Raw genomic sequence first — 22655 nt, forward strand, 5'->3', positions numbered from 1 at the left:
ATGTTATTTAAAAGTTTAACTTTTTAAGGCAAAATATACACAGCAACCAAGCTCTTTATAAATCCTAAGAGAAAAGTAAGCAAATTAAAGACTTGAGAAAGGACCCCCATAGGTTAATGGCCTTCGAAGTTGTTTTAATTTTTTGATGTGAGGATTAAATCTATGACATACGAACATTGCAAGCAGCATGTACCACAGTATTTGAATAATGCAAAACCAATGTTACTTACACGAAGTGTAGTGGAAACGCATGCGACCCAAAATTTGACACTCAATAGCCACTTTGGCCAAAACAATTGTCTGTTACGCATGACACCTAAAAACAAAGTTAGCCAAAAACACACGCACCTATACAATAGAGTGAGAGATGGCCGAACGTTTTTGTAATTGTTCAGTAGATGCTACCGACTTACACGAAGTGTAATGGAAACGCATGAAACCCAAAATTTGGCATTCAATAGCCACTTTGGCCAAAGCAATTGTCTGTTACGCATGACACCTAAAAACAAAATTAGCTAGAAACACACGCGCCTATACAATAGAGTGAGAGATGGCCGAACGTTTTTGTAATCGTTCAGTAGATGCGGTTTTCAGTTTGGTCAACGGACATTGTGTGTTGTTTGCAAATGAGCATCATTCAGATGAGTGCCATATGAAGCCAAAGCAATCAGAACAAAAGAGACATCTAGTGTTGTCGAGTGGCACACATATAATCCAATGTTTTTTGCTTTTCCTTTTGTATTTTTGGATAAGAATTGCTGCTGTTCTCTACAAGGCCTTGTGATAGGACTCCTCGTGGCACTAGACCTATCGAAGGCATTCGACACGGTCAGCCATGCGGAACTATTTGAGGACATCGCAAACACGTCCCTGGCGCCGAGGCTGAAACGCTGGGTCGTGAATTATCTATGTGGTCGCCAGTCATTTGTGGAATTTAGGGATAAGAAGTCGAACCAACGTAGAGTGAAACAGGGAGTTTCCCAAGGCGGGGTGATATCTGCGGCACTATTTAACCTTTACCTATACTCAATTTGGACAGACAGACGGACAGACAGACAGACAGACGGACAGACAAACAGACAGATGGACAGACAGACGGACAGACAGACGGAGAGACAGACAGACAGATGGACAGACAGACGAACAGACAGATGGACAGACAGATGGACAGACAGACAGACAGACGGACAGACAGACAGGCGGACAGACAGACGGACAGACAGACGGACAGACAGACGGACAGACAGACGGACAGACAGACGGACAGACAGACGGACAGACAGACGGACAGACAGACGGACAGAAAGACGGACAGACAGATAGACGCGCATATCTAAATCGAATCAGAAAATGTTTCTGAGTCGATCGCTATACTTATCAACTGGTCTATCTACCTTCCTTCTGGGTGTTACAAACGAATTCACTAAGTTATAATACCCTGTACCACAGTAGTGGTGGTACAGGGTGTATTTGTTTGTTTGTGTGTTCCTTATAGACTCAAAAACAGCTGAAACAATTTTCTAGGTACTACATTTTTTTGATATCTGAGGGGGGCCGACCCTCCCCTTACCGTAATCTTCAGAAACGCTAGATCTCGGAGGTGGTTGATGCGATTTAAGCGAAATTTTGTGTGCTCTCTTATAATACCCCAAAAATAAAAATTTGGCATCCAATTTTCGGATGGGGTACCTAGGGCGGCTGCCCCCCTAAGCCCCCCAAAACCTACCAAATATATATAGACCACTCACGACAATATGGGACTTAAATGGAAGGTATTTAAGATTAGAAAACGTTTCTGATATCCAATTGTCGGACCAAGTGCTTGGGGAACCGCCCCTAACCCCAAAACACCCCTAAATTCGAAATTTTTACCGACCATGGCAGTATGGAACTCAAATTAAGGGTTTCTACGTGTAGAAACGCCAGATCTCAGAGATGGGTGGTGTGATTTAAGCGAAATTTTGTGAGCTCCCTTATAGTATTCTAAAAATTTCCAAATTTCGGATGGGGTTCCTAGGGGGGACGCCCCTCTCCCAAAACCTACCAACTATGTATATAGACCAATCATGACAATATGGGACTTAAATGAAAGGTATTTAAGATTAGAAAACGTATCTGATATCCAATTGTCGGACCAAGTGTATGGGGGACTACCCCTAACCCCAAAACACCCCCAAATTGGACATATTTAGAAACGCCAGATCTCGGAGATGGGTAGTGCGATTTTTAGCGAAATTTTGTATGCTCCCTTATAGTACCCTAAATTTCTAAATTTCGGATGGGGTACCTATCGGGGACGTCCCTCTCCCAAAACCTACCAAATATATATAGACCAATCACGACAATATGGGACTCAAAAGGAAGGTAATTAAGATTTGAAAACGTTTCTGATATACAATTGTAGGACCAAGTGTATGGGGGACCACCCCTAACCCCAAAACACCCCCAAATTGGACATATTTACCGCCCATGGCAATATGGGACTCAAATGAAAGGGTTTTGCGTGTAGAATACAAATCTCATATACAAATGGGGGACAAAGTTTCCGAGGGTCAACCCCTTTCCCAACACACCCCAATCAGCACTTTTTTACTGATCATGGCAATATGGGGCTTAAATTAAAGGTATTTGGGAGTAGACCACATATCTTTTATCATCATTCGGGACCAAATGTCCCCCAATATTACAACCCCCAAATAGGACTTATTTGCTCTGCAATACAGTTGAGCTTGATATTGATAGTTTTTAGGGCCTATACCTCAAAAAGGATATATTTGCTGACTTTTGCCATAAGGGGTTTAAATGAAAGGTATTTGAGATAAGAAAACGGATTTGATAACCTTCGCATCGCATACAAGTAACCTTCGAGCGTAGTTTGTGAAAGATTACAATCTAATATAGTTTTAGACCTGGTAAATCCACCTCACAAGTTTTTGTGTGCATATATGGTGGATTTACCAGATCTAAAACTGCATTAGATTGTAATTTTTCAAAAATTACAATCGAAGGTATCACTTGTATGCGATGGGAAGGATATCAAAATCGTTTTCACTTGTATGCGATGGGAAGGATATCTTATTTACAAAAGTCTTTGTGTGACTATTTGGTTTAACTACCATTAGATGGGCCATCCTTCAAATAAGAGGTTTAAAATTCAAAGCCTACATTTACTAGTGGGAAAAGAGTCTCCATCCGGATACCCATATATGATTTATGTTAGTTCCTGCAAGCAGATGCTTCAGCCAGAGGACTTGTGAATTCAACTGATAGAACATCGATGATGGGTGGTTTGAAGTTAATTTGACTTTAAAAATTTTTCAAACCCTCAGCTTCAAACCCTGGCCAGACCATCAGAAAAACTTTTCAGCGGTGGTTTTCCCCTCCTAATGCTGGCAACATTTGTGTGGTACTATGTTAAACTTTTCTCCCAAGAGTTGTCGCACTGCGGCACGCCGTTTGGACTCGGCTATAAAAGAGAGGCCCCTTATCATTGAGCTTAAACACTTAGGCTGGAGGCCAGCGTAACGCAGAGGCTAGCATGTCCGCCTGGGTTCAAACCCTGGCCAGACCATCAGAAAAAATTTTCAGCGGTGGTTTTCCCCTCCTAATGCTGGCAACATTTGTTTGGTACACTGCCATGTAAAACTTTTCTCCAAAGAGGTGTTGCACTGCGGCACGCCGTTCGGACTCGCCTATAAAAAGGAGGCCCCTTATCATTGAGCTTAAACACTTAGGCTGGAGGCCACCGTAGCGCAGAGGCTAGCATTTCCGCCTGGGTTCAAATCCTGGCCAGACCATCAGAAAAAATTTTCACCGGTGGTTTTCCCCTCCTAATGCTGGCAACATTGGTGGTACTACGCCATGTAAAACTTTTCTCCAAAATGGACGCCGTTAGGACTTGCCTATAAAAAAGAGGCCCCTTATCATTGAGCTTAAAACTTTAATCGGACTGCACTCATTGCTATGTGAGAAGTTTGCCCCTGCTGCTTAGCGGAACGTTCATGGTCAAAATTTGCATAACCACGCAGGCTGTAACATTGAGCTCCTATTCGTGTGGTGTTCATTGATATCAAGAGAAATTTAGCTGGGAGCTACTGGGAGCATCCACAGATTGTGGATAGTGGAATGCTCCATAGGCAGTAGCTACAACGGCAGTAGGGGACAATCTGCGATATCGAGATAGTATTAGCTTTTTATTATAACCACCACTATAGGACAGGGATATATTCATTTAGTCATTTCACTCGCAAAACCTCGAAATATCCATTTCCGACCCTGCAAAGCATATAAATTTCGGATCGTCGTAAAATTCTTAGACGATTTAACCATATCCGCATGTCTGTCTGTCCGTCTTTAAAAGTTAGAACAATGAATTGGACTAGGCTTTCCGTTGTTTTAATCGCAATTAAATGTATAGTCTCAGTGAGAGGCCAGACGGCACCGGCTTCTGCACTAATACTGAGTGCCTATGATATTCGATATGACAAGGCGAGTTATTGGGGCCTTTAAATAACCAGTGGCCAATTTGTTCCAGAGAAGATCAGTTCTTTGGACCGGATTGAGCTTAATCACTTACAGGATTTTAACCACAAGACATTGTGGCTACAACAGCAACAACCGAGAGAAGTATTTGTAGCTATTTTGTAACTTCGGCCAAGCATTTATCTAAGATTCGGCCTTCTTAGCCATCAAAATTATTGAATGCGATAATGGTATGCCAAAATTGAAAATTTTTTGTTTTATCCCCTTCAATCTTTCTTCATTGGACTTTTTTTTGCGATTTTTCGAAACCCATTTAAAAAAAAAATAAAAAAAAATCCATGAGAATTTGAGATAACCCCTTCAATCTTTCTTCATTGGACTTTTTTGCGATTTTTCGAAACCCATTAAAAAAAAAAAAAAAAAGAAAAAAATAAAAAAAAAATCGGCCACATTGGCCCTCAAAATTATTGAATGGGATAAGAAAAAAAAAATTTTTTTTGACTCCTTCAAATTTTCTTCATTGGACTCTTTTTGCGATTTTTCGAAACCCATTTGAAAAAAAAAAAAAAATTTAAAAAAAAATCCATGAGAATTTGAGATAATTTGTTTAAAGCGTTTCTTAATTGCAAATCGTATGTTTTGTGGTGATCTCATGTTTTTCTATTAATATGTAGGGTTCTCTCTATATATAATAGTACTTATATATTGTTTTATGTATATCATATATATAGTTAATTAAATGTGTGTATAATTTTAAAGTAAACATTTTTTTTTTGGTTTTCTTGTTGCTGTTCATAATGACTGAAAAATATTTGGAAATATATATTAAATATAATTATTTTGGTTTTTTTTTTTTTCATTTTCAAAAAGGATTCCATTTTTGTTTTACATAATTGCTTTGTTATATTTGTTTTTTTTAAATAATTTTTATTGATTTTAGAAGATTTTTTTTTTATTATTTTTGTTTTAGGGTTTTTTTTTTGTAAATTGTTAATAAAATTTTAGAATTGTTGTGTTGTCAATGATTTTGCTTTTTCGTATGGTTTTTTTAAGATTTCGGGTTTCTTGGGTTCTCATTCTGCTCATTTAAAGTTTCCCATAATGGTGACTATGGCAAATCATCCACTATTGTAGTTGTTCAACTCCTTGTAGTATTGAATTTTTCTTCTGTTTGTTGTTGTTTTCTGTTAAAGTATGTAATGTAATTAACTTGTTTTTCTGTATCCTTAAAGCATTTACATGTATCGGTGTTTTATTTTTGAAATATCCCCACCTTGCTAGTTAATCAAAATTGGCAAAAGTGGTAGGAATGCTAGGATCTTTGACATTTTGTGTTAATTTATTGCTGGGAAGACTGTTCGAAAATTGTTTCATATATATTTTTTGGTTTTGTATAACTTTTTTTCTGTATGCTAAACAACACAAAGGGGAAAGGGGGAAAGAGGAAAAGGGGAAAAAAAAGGCTCAAAAGGACATAGCAACATAAGTATTTAATAGTTATACGCCTAGACACAAATCAAAAAAACCTAAGAAGGCTCTTGGCCTAGCCCAAAGCCATAAAAGAAGCCAAAAGAATGACAAGGAGTAAGAGTAGCAGTAGTCAAAGGAGAAACATTTATAAGGATACACAAGAGATTTAACAAACACTTTTTGTTCTTAAGACTTAATAAATTATAGGCAATTTTGTTTCTACTGTATTACTGTTTTGTTTTTTTTTCTTTCTTTTGCTTGTGACTTTTTTCTTTCTTTGTTTTCTTTTCGCCTTAGGTCCCTTTTAAAGTATAGAGTTTATGTCTTGTAGGATTTTTTTCTTTTTTTGCTAAAGTATAACAGATAATGCTTTTATGAAATTAGAAAACATAAAACAAACCAACATTGAAGCTAAGATAATGGCAATAACTCAAGGTTTTAGAAAAAAAGTGTCTCTATTTATTTGTAGCACTTAACGACGACGTTGCTCCTTAATCACATTCCATATGGCTTGACACATGTAGACCACCAAAGGCACCATTAACACCATCGATGAGATCTCAATGGTGGAAGAGCCATTGCAGCCATCTTCGGTGCAGCAATAGGTTTGAGTCTCCCAGATTTCTGTAAATAATGAAGAAAATCAACAAACAGAAAGTATTTTCAATATTTTGGTAAAAAAATAAACAGTAAGGAAGGGCAAAAGTCGAGCGGTGCCGATTGTGAAATACCCTACATATACCCTATAAGTACAATGTGGGAGCTATATCCAATTCTGAACCAATTTTGATGGACCTCGGCGAATGTTTTAAGATGGGTTATTAAAGAATCCGTATCAAATTTCGAACAAATATGTTGAAACTATAATAACTACGGTTGACAAATGACAACATTAACGCAAATTACCCAAAATCTGACGAACATATATGGGAGATCTATCTAAATATGAACCGGTTACAAGCAAACTTCTTAGATATTGTGGTAGTCGTCGAGGAAGGTGTTGTACAAAATTTTGGGAAGATTGGTCAATAAATGCGCTTGCAATGGCTCTAGGAGGGAAAATCGGATTATATATATATATATATATATATATATATATATATATATATATATATATATATATATATATGAGAGCCATAACTAAACCTGAACCGATTTCAGTGAAATTCACCAATAATGTCCCCCCGCCAAATTTCGAGGGAATGGGTTAACAAGTGAACATTTTATTGCATTATTACTGCAAATCGAACGAACATATATATGACAGCTATATCTAAATCTGAACCGATATCTATGAAATTAGCCCGTAACGTCGAGAAATATAAGAAAATCCCTCCTGTCAAATTACTAAACATTCGATTAACAAATGAGAACTTTATAGCAATATTTCTCAAAATCGGACGAACATATATATGGGAGATATATCTAAATCTGAACCGATTTCGAGCAAACTTCTCAGATATTGTGGCAGTTGAAGAGGAAAGCGTAATGCAAAATTTTGGTAAGATTAGTCGATAAATGCGCTTGCTATGACGCTAGAAGTTAAAATCGGGCGATAGCTATACGTGAAAGCTATATCTAAATCTGAACCGATTTCCATGAAATTTATCAGTAATATCGATAGTCTTAAGGAAATCCTTCCTGTCGAATTTCGAAAGAATCGGTTAACAAATGACCATTTTATTGTATTATTACTGCAAATCGAACGAACATATATATGTAAGCTATATCTAAATCTGAACCGATTTTGACCAAACTTCTCCGATATTGTGGTAGTCGTCGAGGAAAGCGTTGTGCAAAATTTTGGGAAGATTGGTCAATAAATGCGCTTGCAGTGGCTCTTGGAGTGAAAATCGGTCAATATTCATATATGGCAGCTATATCTAAATCTGATCCGATTTTTATGAAATTCAACAGTAACATTGATAGTCTTAAGGAAATCCTTCCTGTCGAATTTCGAAAGAATCTGTTAAAAAATTACCATTTTATTGCATTATTACTGCAAATCGGACGAACATATATATGGGAGCTATATCTAAATCTGAACCGATTTCCATGAGATTCATCAGTAGTATCGACAGTCAAGAGAAAATCATTATTGCCAAATTTCAAGAGAATCAGTTAACAAACGACCATTTTATTGCATTATTACTGCAAATCGAACGAACATATATATGTAAGCTATATCTAAATCTGAACCGATTTTGACCAAACTTCTCCGATATTGTGGTAGTCGTCGAGGAAAGCGTTGTGCAAAATTTTGGGAAGATTGGTCAATAAATGCGCTTGCAGTGGCTCTTGGAGTGAAAATCGGTCAATATTCATATATGGCAGCTATATCTAAATCTGATCCGATTTTTATGAAATTCAACAGTAACATTGATAGTCTTAAGGAAATCCTTCCTGTCGAATTTCGAAAGAATCTGTTAAAAAATGACCATTTTATTGCATTATTACTGCAAATGGGACGAACATATATATGGGAGCTATATCTAAATCTGAACCGATTTTGACCAAACTTCTCCGATATTGTGGTAGTCAAAATTTTGTAAAATTTTGGCAAGATTAGTCGATTAATAAGCTTGCTATGACGCTAGAAGTTAAAATCGGGCGATAGCTATACATGAGAGCTATATCTAAATCTGATCCGATTTTTATGAAATTCATCAGTAACATCGATAGTCTTAAGGAAATCCTTCCTGTCGAATTTCGAAAGAATCTGTTAAAAAATTACCATTTTATTGCATTATTACTGCAAATCGGACGAACATATATATGGGAGCTATATCTAAATCTGAACCGATTTTGACTGAACTTCTCCGATATTGTGGTAGTCGTCGAGGAAAGCGTTGCACAATATTTTGACAAGATTGGTCAATAAATAAGCTTGCAATGGCTCTAGGAGTGAAAATCGGTCGATATAAAGGGTGATTTTTTTGAGGTTAGGATTTTCATGCATTAGTATTTGACAGATCACGTGGGATTTCAGGCATGGTGTCAAAGAGAAAGATGCTCAGTATGCTTTGACATTTCATCATGAATAGACTCACTAACGAGCAACGCTTGCAAATCATTGAATTTTATTACCAAAATCAGTGTTCGGTTCGAAATGTGTTCATTCACCGTAACGTTGCGTCCAACAGCATCTTTGAAAAAATACGGTCCAATGATTCCACCAGCGTACAAACCACACCAAACAGTGCATTTTTCGGGATGCATGGGCAGTTCTTGAACGGCTTCTGGTTGCTCTTCACTCCAAATGCGGCAATTTTGCTTATTTACGTAGCCATTCAACCAGAAATGAGCCGCATCGCTGAACGGTAAATGAACACATTTCGAACCGAACACTGATTTTGGTAATAAAATTCAATGATTTGCAAGCGTTGCTAGTTAGTAAGTCTATTCATGATGAAATGTCAAAGCATACTGAGCATCTTTCTCTTTGACACCATGTCTGAAATCCCACGTGATCTGTCAAAAACTAATGCATGAAAATCCTAACCTCAAAAAAATCACCTTTACAAGGTTTGGGAAAATTGGTCAATAAATGCGCTTGCAATGGCTCTGAAGGGAAAATCGGGATATATTTATATATGAGGGCTATATCTAAATCTGGACCGATTTCTATGAAATTAACCAGTAACGTCGAGAAATATAAGAAAATCCCTCCTGTCAAATTACTAAAGATTCGGTTAACAATTGAGAACTTTATAGCAATATTTCTCAAAATCGGACGAACATATATATGAGAGCTATATCTAAATCTGAACCGATTTCGAGAAAACTTCTCAGATATTGTGGCAGTTGAAGAGGAAAGCGTTATGCAAAATTTTGGTAAGATTAGTCGATAAATGCGCTTGCTATGACGCTAGAAGTTAAAATCGGGCGATAGCTATACATGAAAGCTATATCTAAATCTGAACCGATTTCCATGAAATTCATCAGTAATATCAATAGTCTTAAGGAAATCCTTCCTGTCGAATTTCGAAAGAATCGGTTAACAAATGACCATTTTATTGCATTATTACTGCAAATCGGACGAACATATATATGGGAGCTATATCTAAATCTGAACCGATTTTGATCAAACTCTATGTATATTGTGGTAGTCATCGAGGAAAGCGTTGTGCAAAATTTTGGGAAGATTGGTCAATAAATGCGCTTGCAGTGGCTCTTGGAGTGAAAATCGGCCAATATTCATATATGGCAGCTATATCTAAATCTGATCCAATTTTTATGAAATTCATAAGTAACATCGATAGTCCTAAGGAAATCCATCCTGTCGAATTTCGAAAGAATCTGTTAAAAAATTACCATTTTATTGCATTATTACTGCAAATCGGACGAACATATATATGGGAGCTATATCTAAATTTGAACCGATTTTGATCAAACTCTATGTATATTGTGGTAGTCATCGAGGAAAGCGTTGCACAATATTTTGACAAGATTGGCCAATAAATGCGCTTGTAATGGCTCTAGGAGTGAAAATCGGTCGATATATATATGAGAGCTATATCTAAATCTGAATCGATTTCCATAAAACTCACCAGTACTGTCGAGAGTCATAAGAAAAGCCTTTTTGCCAACTTTCGAGAGAATCGGTTAACAAATGACCATTTTAATGCAGTATTACTGCAAATCGGACGAACATATATATGGGAGCTATATCCAAATCTGAACCGATTTTTATGAAATACATCAGTAATATCGAGAGTCTTAAAGAAATCCCTCCTGTCGAATTTCGATAGAATCGGTTAACAAATGACAATTTCATTGCAGCATTACTGAAAATCGGACGAACATATATATGGGAGCTATATCCAGATCTGAACCGATTTTTTCCAGTTTCAATAGGCTTTGTCTCCAGGCCGAAAAACATGCCTGTACCAAATTTTAAGACGATCGGATGAAATCTGCTACCTGTACTTTGTACACAAATTAATACGGAGAGACGGACAGACAGACAGACAGACAGGCAGACGGACGGACATAGCTAAATCGAATCAGGAAGTGATTCTGAGTCGACTTGGATATCGAGTAATCCAATAAAACCCGAATGATGGGGGTATATTCATTTTGTCATTCCGTTTGCAACACATCGAAATATCCATTTCCGACCCTATAAGTATATATATTTTGATCAGCGTAAAAATCTAAGACGATCTAGACGTGTCCGTTCGTCTGTCTGTTGAAATCACGCTACAGTCTTCAAAAATAGGGATATTGAGCAGAAACTTTGCACAGATTCTTTTTTTTGTCCATAAGCAGGTTAAATTCGAAGATGGGCTATATCGGACTATATCTTGATATAGCCCCCATATAGACCGATCCGCCGATTTAGGGTCTTAGGCCCAAAAAAGCCACACTTAGTATCAGATTTTGATGAAATTTGGGACAGTGAGTTGTGTTGGGCCCTTCGACATTCTTCGTTAGTTTGGCCCAGATCAGTCCAGATTTGGATATAGCTGCCATATAGACCGATCCTCCGATTAAGGGTCTTAGGCCCATAAAAGCCACATTTATTATCCGATTATGCTGAAACTTGAGAAAGTTAGTTGTGTTAGGCTCCACGACATCCCTCATTAATTTGGCCCAGATCAGTTCAGATTTGGATATAGCTGCCATATACAGCGATCCTCCGATTTAGGGTCTTAGGCCCATTAAAGCCACATTTATTATCCGATTTTGCTGAAATTGGGGACCGTGAGATAAGTTAGAGCCTTCGACATACTTCGTCAATTTGGCCTAGATCGATCCAGATTTGGTTACAGTTGCCACATAGACCGATCCTCCGATTAAGGGTCTTAGGCCCATAAAGGCCACTTTTATTATCCGATTTTGCTGAAATTTGTGACAGTGAGATAAGTTAGACCCTTCGACATCCTTCGTCAATTTGGCCTAGATCAATCCAGATTAGGTTACAGCTGCTATATAGACCGATCCGCCGATTTAGGGTCTTAGGCCCATTAAAGCCACATTTATTATCCGATTTTGCTGAAATTTGGGACATTGAGTAATGTTAGGCTCTTCGACATTTTTCCGCGATTTGGCTCGGATCAGTCCAGATTTGGATATAGCTGCCTATAGACCGATCCGCCGATATAGGGTCTTAGGTCCATAAAAACCACATTTATTATCCGATTTGGCTGAAATTTGGGACAGTGAGTTGTGTTAGTCCTTTCGACATCCTTCGTCAATTTGGTCGAGATCGGTCCAGATTTGGTTATAGCTGCCATATAGACCGATCCTCCGATTTAGGGTCTTAGGACCAAAAAAACCACATTTAGTATCAGATTTTGATAAAATTTGTGGACAGTGAGTTGAGATAAGCCCTTCGATATCCTTCGTCAATTTGGTCGAGATCGGTCCAGATTCGGAATGAAAGGTTGTTTACATATATACCTAAGGTGGTGGGTATCCAAAGTTCGGCCCGGCCGAACTTAATGTCTTTTTACTTGTTTATGGATGTAGGACCTTAAATGGGGAAATCGCTATATATGACAGCTACATATATCCAATTGAAGTCTGATCTAGACCATACTAAGTATGAATGTTGAATGGCCATATGTGCGGCTCTCTGTGCTAAATTTTAGTTAAATCAGACAATAACAAGTAAAAGCGTGTTGAATTCGGCCATTACACGCACACCATCAAGGATAAATTAACCATCTTCTTTTATAACGAGTCCACTACCATTTCCATAGTAATATGCATATGGGGGCTGTTCTGGACAATATTTTATTCAGGTCCCGAGAACTCTTATTGAAGTCACAGTATCAGCGAAATCGGGCAACAGACAGACGAACAAAGCTAAATCGAATCAGAATGTGATTCTGAGTCTTTCGGCGTACTTATCAATGGGCCTATCTTCCTTACTTCTGGGTGTTACAAACAAATTCACTTTAAATTATACCACACCCTGTACCACAGTAGTATTGTAGTGTAGGGTATAAAAAGTTGTTGTAATTTTTCCGACATGCTTTAATATGTAATATTAAATATTTAATTCCTTTACAAAAAAAAAATATAGTTCACCACAGAAATGTAAATTAACACCACAACCACTGTTCTCCCCTTTTTTTTGGGTTTTTATTATTTTATTGCATTATTTGTTTAAAGGTTTATCAGGAAATGTATACAAATACCATACATTGTGGTAAACAAAAACAAGCCAAACCAACAAAAACAAAAACATTAAATATTTATTTACCTTTTTCAGCACATTCAGTGGCACAATCCCGCACAGTTGATAATTCGCTAACATACTTCTGCAAATAGACAATGAAATAAAAACCAACATTCAATATTAGTGATGAACTTAATAAGGTATAGTTTATATGCTTGTTGTTGTTGTTGTTGTTGTTTTTACTGAACAATACTTCATTATTATATGTATGTATGTATGTATGTGTGTGTATGTTGTGTATATATCAGTTAAATTTTGGATGCAGTCCAATAAATATACACTTTATACAAATAACAACAAAAAAAGAGATATAGTTGAACATTTATGGACAGAGCAGGACAAATAGGCGTTTGGCCCCTTTTCATTTGGTTTATTGAAAAGCCACAAATGACAGCTTGAAACAAAACTCACCATTGGAATTTCATTTCAGTGTTTATTTATTTTATCGGCCACAATCAATAGTTGCCAACCAACCATACAGAGTATGTATGAGTGAACAAAACCACAGTACCAAGTTTGTTTAACATACGATTGTGTATGTATGTAAACGAAAATCTAAGTAAGTGTGTGTGGGCCAGAGATGGGCCAGAGTTGAAAAGGTGTGAGAAAAGAAACCAAATGGATTTTCATATACTCCTACTAAGAAGCGGTTAGATGGAACACGTAAAAGGTGTTAAGTTCGACCGGGCCGAACTTTGGATACCCACCACCTCGGGTATATATTGGGTTGCCCAAAAAGTAATTACGGATTTTTTAAAAGAAAGTAAATGCATTTTGAATAAAACTTAGAATGAACTTTAATCAAATATACTTTTTTACACATTTTTTCTAAAGCAAGCTAGAAGTAACAGCTGATAACTGACAGAAGAAAGAATGCAATTGCAAAATCACAAGCTGTGAAAAAATTTGTCAACGCCAACTATATGAAAAATCCGCAATTACTTTTTGGGCAACCCAATATGTAAGCCACCTTTCCCCAAAATCCGGTGAAGTATGCATATCTTATGCCCCATAGCAGCTATATCGAAATAAGTTCTGATTTGGACCAAATACCAATAAGTACGAGTCATTGTTCAATTGTACAATATAAAACCAAATATTGGTCTCTTTGGTAGCTAAATCTAAAAATAAACCGATCTGGACCATAACATAAGTCACTGTGTCAAATTTCAGTGAAATCGGATTAAAAAGGCGTCTTTAATGGGGCCAAGACTTTAAATCGATATATCGGTCTATATGGCAGCTGTATCCAAATCTGGAACGATTTGGGCCAAGTTTCAGAAAAATGTCCAAGAGCCTAACCCAACTCTCTGTCCCAAATTTCGGCGAAATCAGACAAAAAATGCGCCTTTTTTGGCCCTAAAACCTTAATTTGAGGGACTGATCTGTATGGCAGCCATATGCAAATCTTGATCGATCTAGACCAAATTGCAGATATATGTCGAGGGGCTGAACTTAACTCACTGTCCCACATTTCAGCAAAATCGGATAATACATGTGGCTTTTATGGGCCTTAGACCCTACATCGGAGGATCGGTCAATATGGCAGCTATATTCAAATCTGGACCGATCAAGGCCAAACTAAAAAAGTATGTCGAAGGGCCTAACACAACTCACTGTCCCAAATTTCAGCAAAATCAGATAATAAATGTGGCTTTGATGGGCCCAAAATCTTAAAACGGAAAATCGGTCTATATGGCAGCTATATCAAAATCTGGACCGATCTGGGCCAAATTCATGAAAGATGTCGATGGGCCTAACACAACTCCCTCTCCCAAATTTCAGCAAAATCGAATAGTAATTGTGTCTTTTATGGGCCCAAAACCTTAAATCGAGAGATGGGTCTATATGGCAGCTATATCCAAATCTGGACCGATCTATGCCATATCGCAAAAGTATGTCGAGGGGCTTAACTTAACTCACTGTTCCAAATTTAAGCAAAATCGGATAATAAATGTGACTTTTAAGGGCCTAAGACTCTAAATCGGAGGATCGGTCTATATGGCAGCTATATACAAATCTAGACCGATCAAAGCTAAATTAAGAAATTATATCGAAGGGACTAACTCAACTCACTCTTCCAAATTTTAGCTAAATCGGGTAATAAATGTGGCTTTTATGGGCCTAAGACCCTAAATCGGAGGATCGGTCTATATGGCAGCTATATCCAAATCTGGACCGATCAGGGCCAAATTAAAAGATGATATCGAAGGGACTAACTCAACTCACTCTTCCAAATTTTAGGTAAGTCGGATAATAAATGTGGCTTTTATGGGCCTAAGACCCTAAATCGTAGGATCGGTCTATATGACAGCTATATCCAAATCTGAACCGATCTGGGTCACATTAAAGAACGATGTCGAAGGGTCTAACACAACTCACTGCCTCAAATATCAGTGACATCGGATAATAAATGCGCCTTTCATGGCCACAAAACCTAAAACTGAGCGATCTGGGCCAAATTCACGAAAAATGTCGATGGGCCGAACACAACTCACTCTCCCAAATTTCAGCAAAATCGAATAGTAAATGTGTCTTTTATGGGCCCAAAACCTTAAATCGAGAGATCGGTCTATATGGCAGCTATATCAAAGTCTGGACCGATCTATGCCATATCCCAGAAGTATTTCGAGGGGCTTAACATAACTCACTGTTCCAAATTTAAGCAAAATCGGATAATAAATGTGGCTTTTAAGGGCCTAAGACCCTAAATCGGAGGATCGCTCTATATTGCAGCTATATTCAAATCTGAACCCATCTGAGCTAAATTACCGAAGGATATCGAAGGTCCTTACACAACTCACTGTTCCAAATCTAAGCAAAATCGGATAATAAATGTGGCTTTTAAGGGGCAAAGACCCTAAATGGGTGGATCGGTCTATATGGCAGCTATAACCAAATCAGGACCGATCTGAGCCAAATTGACGAAGGATGTTGAAGATCGTAACAAAACTCACTGACCCAAATTTCAGCAAAATCGGATGGTAAATGTGGCTTTTATGGGGCTAAGATCCTAAATCGGAGGACCGGAGGATCGGTCTATATGGGAGCTATAACCAAATCTGGATCGATCTGGACCGATCTGGGCCAAATTAATGAAGAATGTTGAAGGGCCTAACACAACTAACTGTCCTAAATTTTGACAAAATCGGATGAAAAAGCCAACTTGTATTGGCCTAAAACCTTAAATCGGGATATCGGTCTATATGGCAGCTGTATCCGAATCTAGACCGATCTGGGCCAAATTGAAGAAGGATGTCGACAGGTCTAACACAACTCACTTTTCCAAATTGCAGGAAAATCCGATAGAAAATGTGGCATTTATTGGCCTAAGACCCTAAATCGGCCGATCAGTCTACATGGGGGCTATATGAAGATATAGTCCGATATAGCCCATCTCCGAACTTAACCTGCTTATGGACAAAAAAAAGAATCTGTGCAAAGTTTCAGCTCAATATCTCTTTTTTTAAAGACTGTAGCTTGATTTCAACATACAGACGGACAGACGAACGGACATGTCTAGATCGTCTTAGATTTTTACGCTGATCAAGATTATATATACTCTATAGGGTCGGAAATGAATATTTCGATGTGTTTCAAACGGAATGACAAAATGAAGCCCCATCCACCCCCATCCTTTGGTAGTGGATATAAAAAGTGCCGATCGAATTTCCATGAAATTTTCACTGATGGTGCATAATGAGCCAGTGGTGAAAATAGGGCACTAAATTTTTTGATATCTGAAGGGGGATGGACCTTCCCCCTAATCTTTCAGAAACGCCAGATCTCGTTGATGGGTGGTGCGTTTTTATCAAAATTTTGTGTTGTCGGACCTAGTGTTAGGGGGATCACCCCATATTTACCGACCATGGCAATAGGGGACACAAATGAAAGGTTTTTGTAGAATACGAATTTGATATCCAAATGTGAGACCATGTTTCTGGGGGTCCACCCCTTATGAGATTAAGTGTTTGGGGGGCCGCCTCTCCCCAAAAACCTCCCCCAAAGGAAACATATCTACGACCATAGCCACATGGGGTTCAAATGAAAGGTCTTTGGGAGTAAAGCACGAATCTGTTTGGGAAAAGTGTCTATGGGGCCACCCCACCACCACAACACCACCCAACCCCCTAAACACCCCTAAATCGGACATATTTACCGACCATGGCAATATGGGACTCAAATGAAAGGTATTTGCGAGTAGAATACGAATCTGATATCCAAATGTGGGACCACGTTTCTGGGGGTCCACCCCTTCCCCAAAACACCGCCCAAACAGGACTTATTTACTGACCATGGCAATATGGGGCTTAGATAAAAGGTATTTGAGTGTAGGATACAAATCTGATATTCAAATGTGGGGCCAAGTGTTTGTGCGCCGCCCCTCCCAAAAACACCCCCAAAGAGGACAAATTTACGACTACAACAACATGGGGCTCAAATTAAAGGTTTTTGGGAGTAAAGCAGGAATCTGATATCAATATTCGGGAAAAAGTGTCTATAAGGCCACCCCACCCCACATAACACCACCCATATAGGACGTATTTGCTAACCATTCCAATATGGGGCTATAATAAGTGGTATTTTAGAGTACAACACGAATCTGATATATATTTTCAGGCCCAAGTCACGGAACGGCCGCCCCATCCTCCAAAACACTCCCCAAACAGGTCATGTTTGCGACTATGGAAATATGGGGCTCAAATGAATGGTATTTGGAAGTAGACCACGAATCTGATATCAAAATACGGGACCAATTGCCTAGGGGACGTCCCACCCCCATAACCACCCCACAAATGGGACGGATTTGCTCACCATGACAATTTGGGAGTGGATCTCGATATTGACAGTTTTTAGGGCACATAGCCCAAACTGGACATATTTGTTGACTTTTGCAATAAGGGGTTAAATGAAAGGTCTTTGAGATTAGAAAACAAATTTGATATCCAATTTTGCGACCAATGCTAATATTGGGGTTCAATTAAATGATATGTGAGAGTAGGAAACGATGCTGAAATATTTTCAGGGTTAAGTGTTTGGGAGATCACCCCACTCCCCAAAAAACTCCTAAATCAAGCATATTTACCGACCACGTCAACATGGGACTCAAATAAAGGTATTTGAGAGTACAAAACGAATCTGATATCCATATGTATGGCCATGTATTTGGGGCACCGCCCTTTTTCCAAAACACCCCCAAAAAGTAAAAATTTTTGGGCCAAGTGTTTGAGGACTCCTCATTTCATCTCATAAACTCCCCTTAAACCAATGGCAATATGGAATTTAAATAAATGGTATTTGAGCATGATGCTGATATTTTTTTCAGGGCCAAGTGTCTAGGGGACCATTTCACCCCCGAAAACACCCCCAAATCGGACACCATGACAATGTCGGGCTGCAATCCCCAACGACCTACATCAAAAGAAGTATCTGCGCAAAATTTCGATCGGCTAGCTTTACGCGTTATGGATGGACGGACAGAAGAAGAAACTCTCTATGGGGAGAGTATGATGCAGTCAGACAATTCAGGCATCTACAGAACTCTAGAATGACGAGAGAATTAAGTGAATGGAGGGAATCAAGACACGAATAGAGGTGTTCACCCATTGTCCTGTATCTTGCTGGGCAGTGAGAGAATGTCTTCAACATCCTCGTCTTCATAGACATCGTGAATTCTGCAGAAGTCAGCCTGTTCTTGCGTCTAGGACTGCTATCAGCAGTCCTAAGTCTTGCTTTCTCAGCTCCAGGATAATTGACGTCTTGTTTCGCGAATCCAATCTTACCAAAATTTTGCAGAACGCTTTCCTCGACAACAACCACAATATTTCAGAAGTTTGCTCGAAATCGGTTAGGACTAAGATATAGCTCCCATATATATATGTTCGTCCGATTTTGAGAAATATTCCTATAAAGTGCTCATTTGTCACCGATTCTATTGGCAAGAGGGATTTTCCCTGGATTTCCCCTGGGAGAGTATGATGCAGTTAGCCAATGAAGGCCTCTACAGAACTCTAGAATGACGAGAGAATTAAGTGACTGGAGGGAATCTAGACACGAATAGAGGTGTTCATCCATTATCCTGTATCTTGCTGGGCAGTAAGAGAATGTCTTCAACATCCTCGTCTTCATAGACATCTCACATCCTGCAGAAGTCAGGCTGTTCTTGCGTCTTGGACTGCTATTAGCAGTCCTAAGTCATGCTTTCTCAGTTCCAGGATAATTGACGTCTTGTTTCACGAAAAACTCGTTCGCTGGGCCTTCAATAGCCTATAATTGATAGCACCAGCAAACGCCCTATTCCCGCCACCATCATAAAAGGCGTTCAACCTACCAAGAAGCTGTTAACTGATTTCGAAGTAAGATATGCGACAATCAGCGTTCAATTCCTCGCCAGATCATTCGCCACTCCGTTCGCCGCCGCACCTTGATGGCTCGACCAAAAAGCTCGCTCATACAGTAAGGGGCTATCTGATGCCGTAGCAAGATCGGAGACTATGAGCAATCAATTCTTGACCAGCTCGTTGGCCGCTTCGTTCGTTCGCCGCCCTTTGGTAGTTCGAGACCCGGCACAGCCTGACAGCCTTTCCCATGGTTCGAAGAAGCTCTTTGCTACTCACATTTCGCTACGCCAGTGCCTTCAGCACCGTCTAGATATGTATATCGTGACAGTCATATCGAGTCGCCGCTCCCGTATTAACATCGTCTCCAATGCCTTCAGGATCACGAGGACCTACGCCTGAAAGACGCTTTAACCGTCCAGAATCATATAAGACTCCAAGGAATTCAATGAAAAGTCATACTCCAGAACCCCATCCAGTTTACACCCACCGTGCATACAAAGGGTATGGGGAAGGGTGGCCCCCAAAGAGGGTGACCCCCAAAGAACCCATTTTGGAAAGGGAACTATCAACAATTAAAAGCGTGCTAAGTTCGGCCAGGCTGAATCTTATATACCCTCTACCATGGATCGCAATTGTCAAGTTCTTTGCCCAATAGGCGCTCAAAGGATAATGGATAAGAATTACTATGCTATTGGAGCTATACCAAGTTATGAACCGATTGGTGTCATACTTGGTTTCAGCCAAATCAGATAAGAATGGCGCCATCTTGAGGTTCAAGAATTCAAGATTCAGGATCAGTTTATATGGCAGCTATACCATTACCAATACCAACCGACCTACACTATTAGGAAGTTTTCGTGCAAAATTTCAAAAAAAATATTCCCCCTATCCAGTGGATAGAGGGAACCCGTAATATGGCCAAGATTGGACTATATTTAGATATCGCCGCCATATATAGCGACCAACTGATTTTGGGTCTTAAGCACATAAAAAATTAGAGAATACAGGGTATTATAGCTTAGAAGGAAGAGAGATAAACCGATTGGTATGTATACCAATCGACTTGGAATCACTTTTGATTCGATTTAGTTATGTCCGACTGTCTGACTGTACAGAGTACAGGTCGCAGTTTTCATCCGATTGTCTTAATATTTGGTATGGCCATGATTTTCGATCTAGGTACAACTACAATGAGTTTGGAAAAAATCAGTTCATATTTGGTTATATTTCTCATATATATTGAGTTGCCCAAAAAGTAATTGCGGATTTTTTTAAAAGAAAGTAAATGCATTTTTAATAAAACTTAGAATGAACTTTAATCAAATATACTTTTTTTGTTAAGTTAAAAGTAGCAGCTGATAACTGACAGAAGAAAGAATGCAATTACAGAGTCACAAGCTGTGCAAAAATTTGTCAACGCCGACTATATGAAAAATCCGCAATTACTTTCTTGGGCAACCCAATATGTTCGCCCGATTAGCAGTAATAATGCAATAAAATGGTCATTTGATAACCGATTTTCTCGAAATTAGGGGAAATCGGTTCAGATTTAGATACAGCTCTCATGTTTGGATATCGGCCGATGTTCACTTCTAGAGTCACAGCAAGCGCATTTATTAACCAATCTTACCAAAATTTTGCACAACGCTTTCCTCGACAACTACCACAATATTTCAGAAGTTTGCTCGAAATCGGTTAGGATTAAGATATAGCTCCCATATATATATGTTCGTCCGATTTTCAGAAATATTCCAATAAAGTGCTCATTTGTCACCGATTCTATTGGCAGAAAGGATTTTCTTATGACTCTTAATATTACTGGCGAATTTTATAGAAATCTGCCCAGTTTTAGATATAGCTGTCATTTATGTATAACCCCCGACTTTTACTCCAAGAGCCACTGCAAAAGCTATTATTGACCAATCTTGCCGAAATTTTGCACAGAATGGGATATGGGTTCCACATTGTACTTACAGGGTAGGTGTAGGGTATTTTACAGTCGGCACCGCCCGTCTTTTGCCCTTCCTTACAGCTTTAAATATAGAAATTGCCATTTAAAAATATGTCACCATTAAACATTTGAACATGCTCATAAAAATAGTTTGAATTGTTCCAATTTCATAGCCACCACTCAAGCCATATTCTTATCAGAATTTTATGGTTTTATGATAAAAGCAACAATCAGAATCCAAAAAAAAAAATCATGGGGTTAATATAAAGAAAATCAAAATATGGCAAATAGACAGAAAGACAGACATAAAAAAACACTAAAAACGCAACAAAACCCTCCACTTAAGTGCCCAACATACAAACACTCTCTAAATCTCTTAAAAATCCCACTTCATTTCATTTTGCCTTCAACTTCAAACACCGCTGGAAATCGAGCTGAAGAGAAGAAAAAAAAAATGAAAACCTATAAACTTTAGCACTTTTTATTTATGAGGGTTGTGGGATTTTTGCATGGAAGAACATACATTCGCCAGATAGCAAACAATGGCGGCTATAAACCTAAACCCAAGGTAACACCTCCCAACATTGCAACAACAACAAAACAAGGCACCAAATCTTAAATGTTGGGCATAAATATGAATGGGCCAGCCCAACTATGGCAACAAGAAAAAGTCACAGTGTAAAGCATTGAACACTACGCGATTACCACTATGGTTGCCTGCATGCATACCTCCCTTCTTATCGATTCCAATGAACTACAGTCATAAAACTATGACCACAAAAGAAAAAGTAAAGACAGAAATGCGAAGCGACACGCAAATGGGTCCCACATGCAGGTGCAATAAACCGGTCACGTTTATCGAAGTGAAGTGTTCGAGTACAGAGTGTGTTTTGAGTACAGTGGATTAAAAATACAATGACGAAGTACAAGGTTGAATATAAACTTGTTTGACGTAATATTTTATTTTATGGGGTTTTATTTTAGAGTGATATTATGGTTTGTCGCCGTAGCTCATGTCCGATTATTACGCTGAGAGCAGTTTAGCATGTTCGTCTATGAGGCTGAACGCCTAGGTTCGAAAACTGGCGAGAACATCAGAAAAATTGTTAAGCGGTGATTATCCCCACCTTCTGCTTTGCTGTCATTGGCTAGAACAGACATCTCCGTCATGACAGGTCACTGTCTTATCGGAAAACATGCTGAAAGACTGTAGGTTGCCAGC

At 38.6% G+C, this 22655-nt stretch overlaps 1 protein-coding gene across 2 annotated transcripts in view; it reads right to left on the reverse strand.

The window, feature by feature from the left end:
- Positions 1–5348: 5348 nt before the first annotated feature.
- Positions 5349–22655, reverse strand: part of LOC106095448 (myb-like protein J) — a 277231-nt gene continuing 259924 nt past the window's right edge. For both annotated transcript variants that reach the window (XM_059362301.1, XM_059362300.1), the window contains exons 3-4: positions 13166–13223; positions 5349–6576 (exon numbers count right to left, since the gene is read on the reverse strand). In XM_059362301.1, coding sequence (XP_059218284.1) covers positions 6425–6576; positions 13166–13223 — 210 coding nt within the window. In that variant the 3' untranslated portion in view covers positions 5349–6424. The remainder of the gene's footprint in view (positions 6577–13165; positions 13224–22655) is intronic.

The sequence above is a fragment of the Stomoxys calcitrans genome, chromosome 2 (genome assembly GCF_963082655.1).
Source record: "Stomoxys calcitrans chromosome 2, idStoCalc2.1, whole genome shotgun sequence".
NCBI classification, from domain to species: Eukaryota; Metazoa; Arthropoda; class Insecta; order Diptera; family Muscidae; genus Stomoxys; species Stomoxys calcitrans.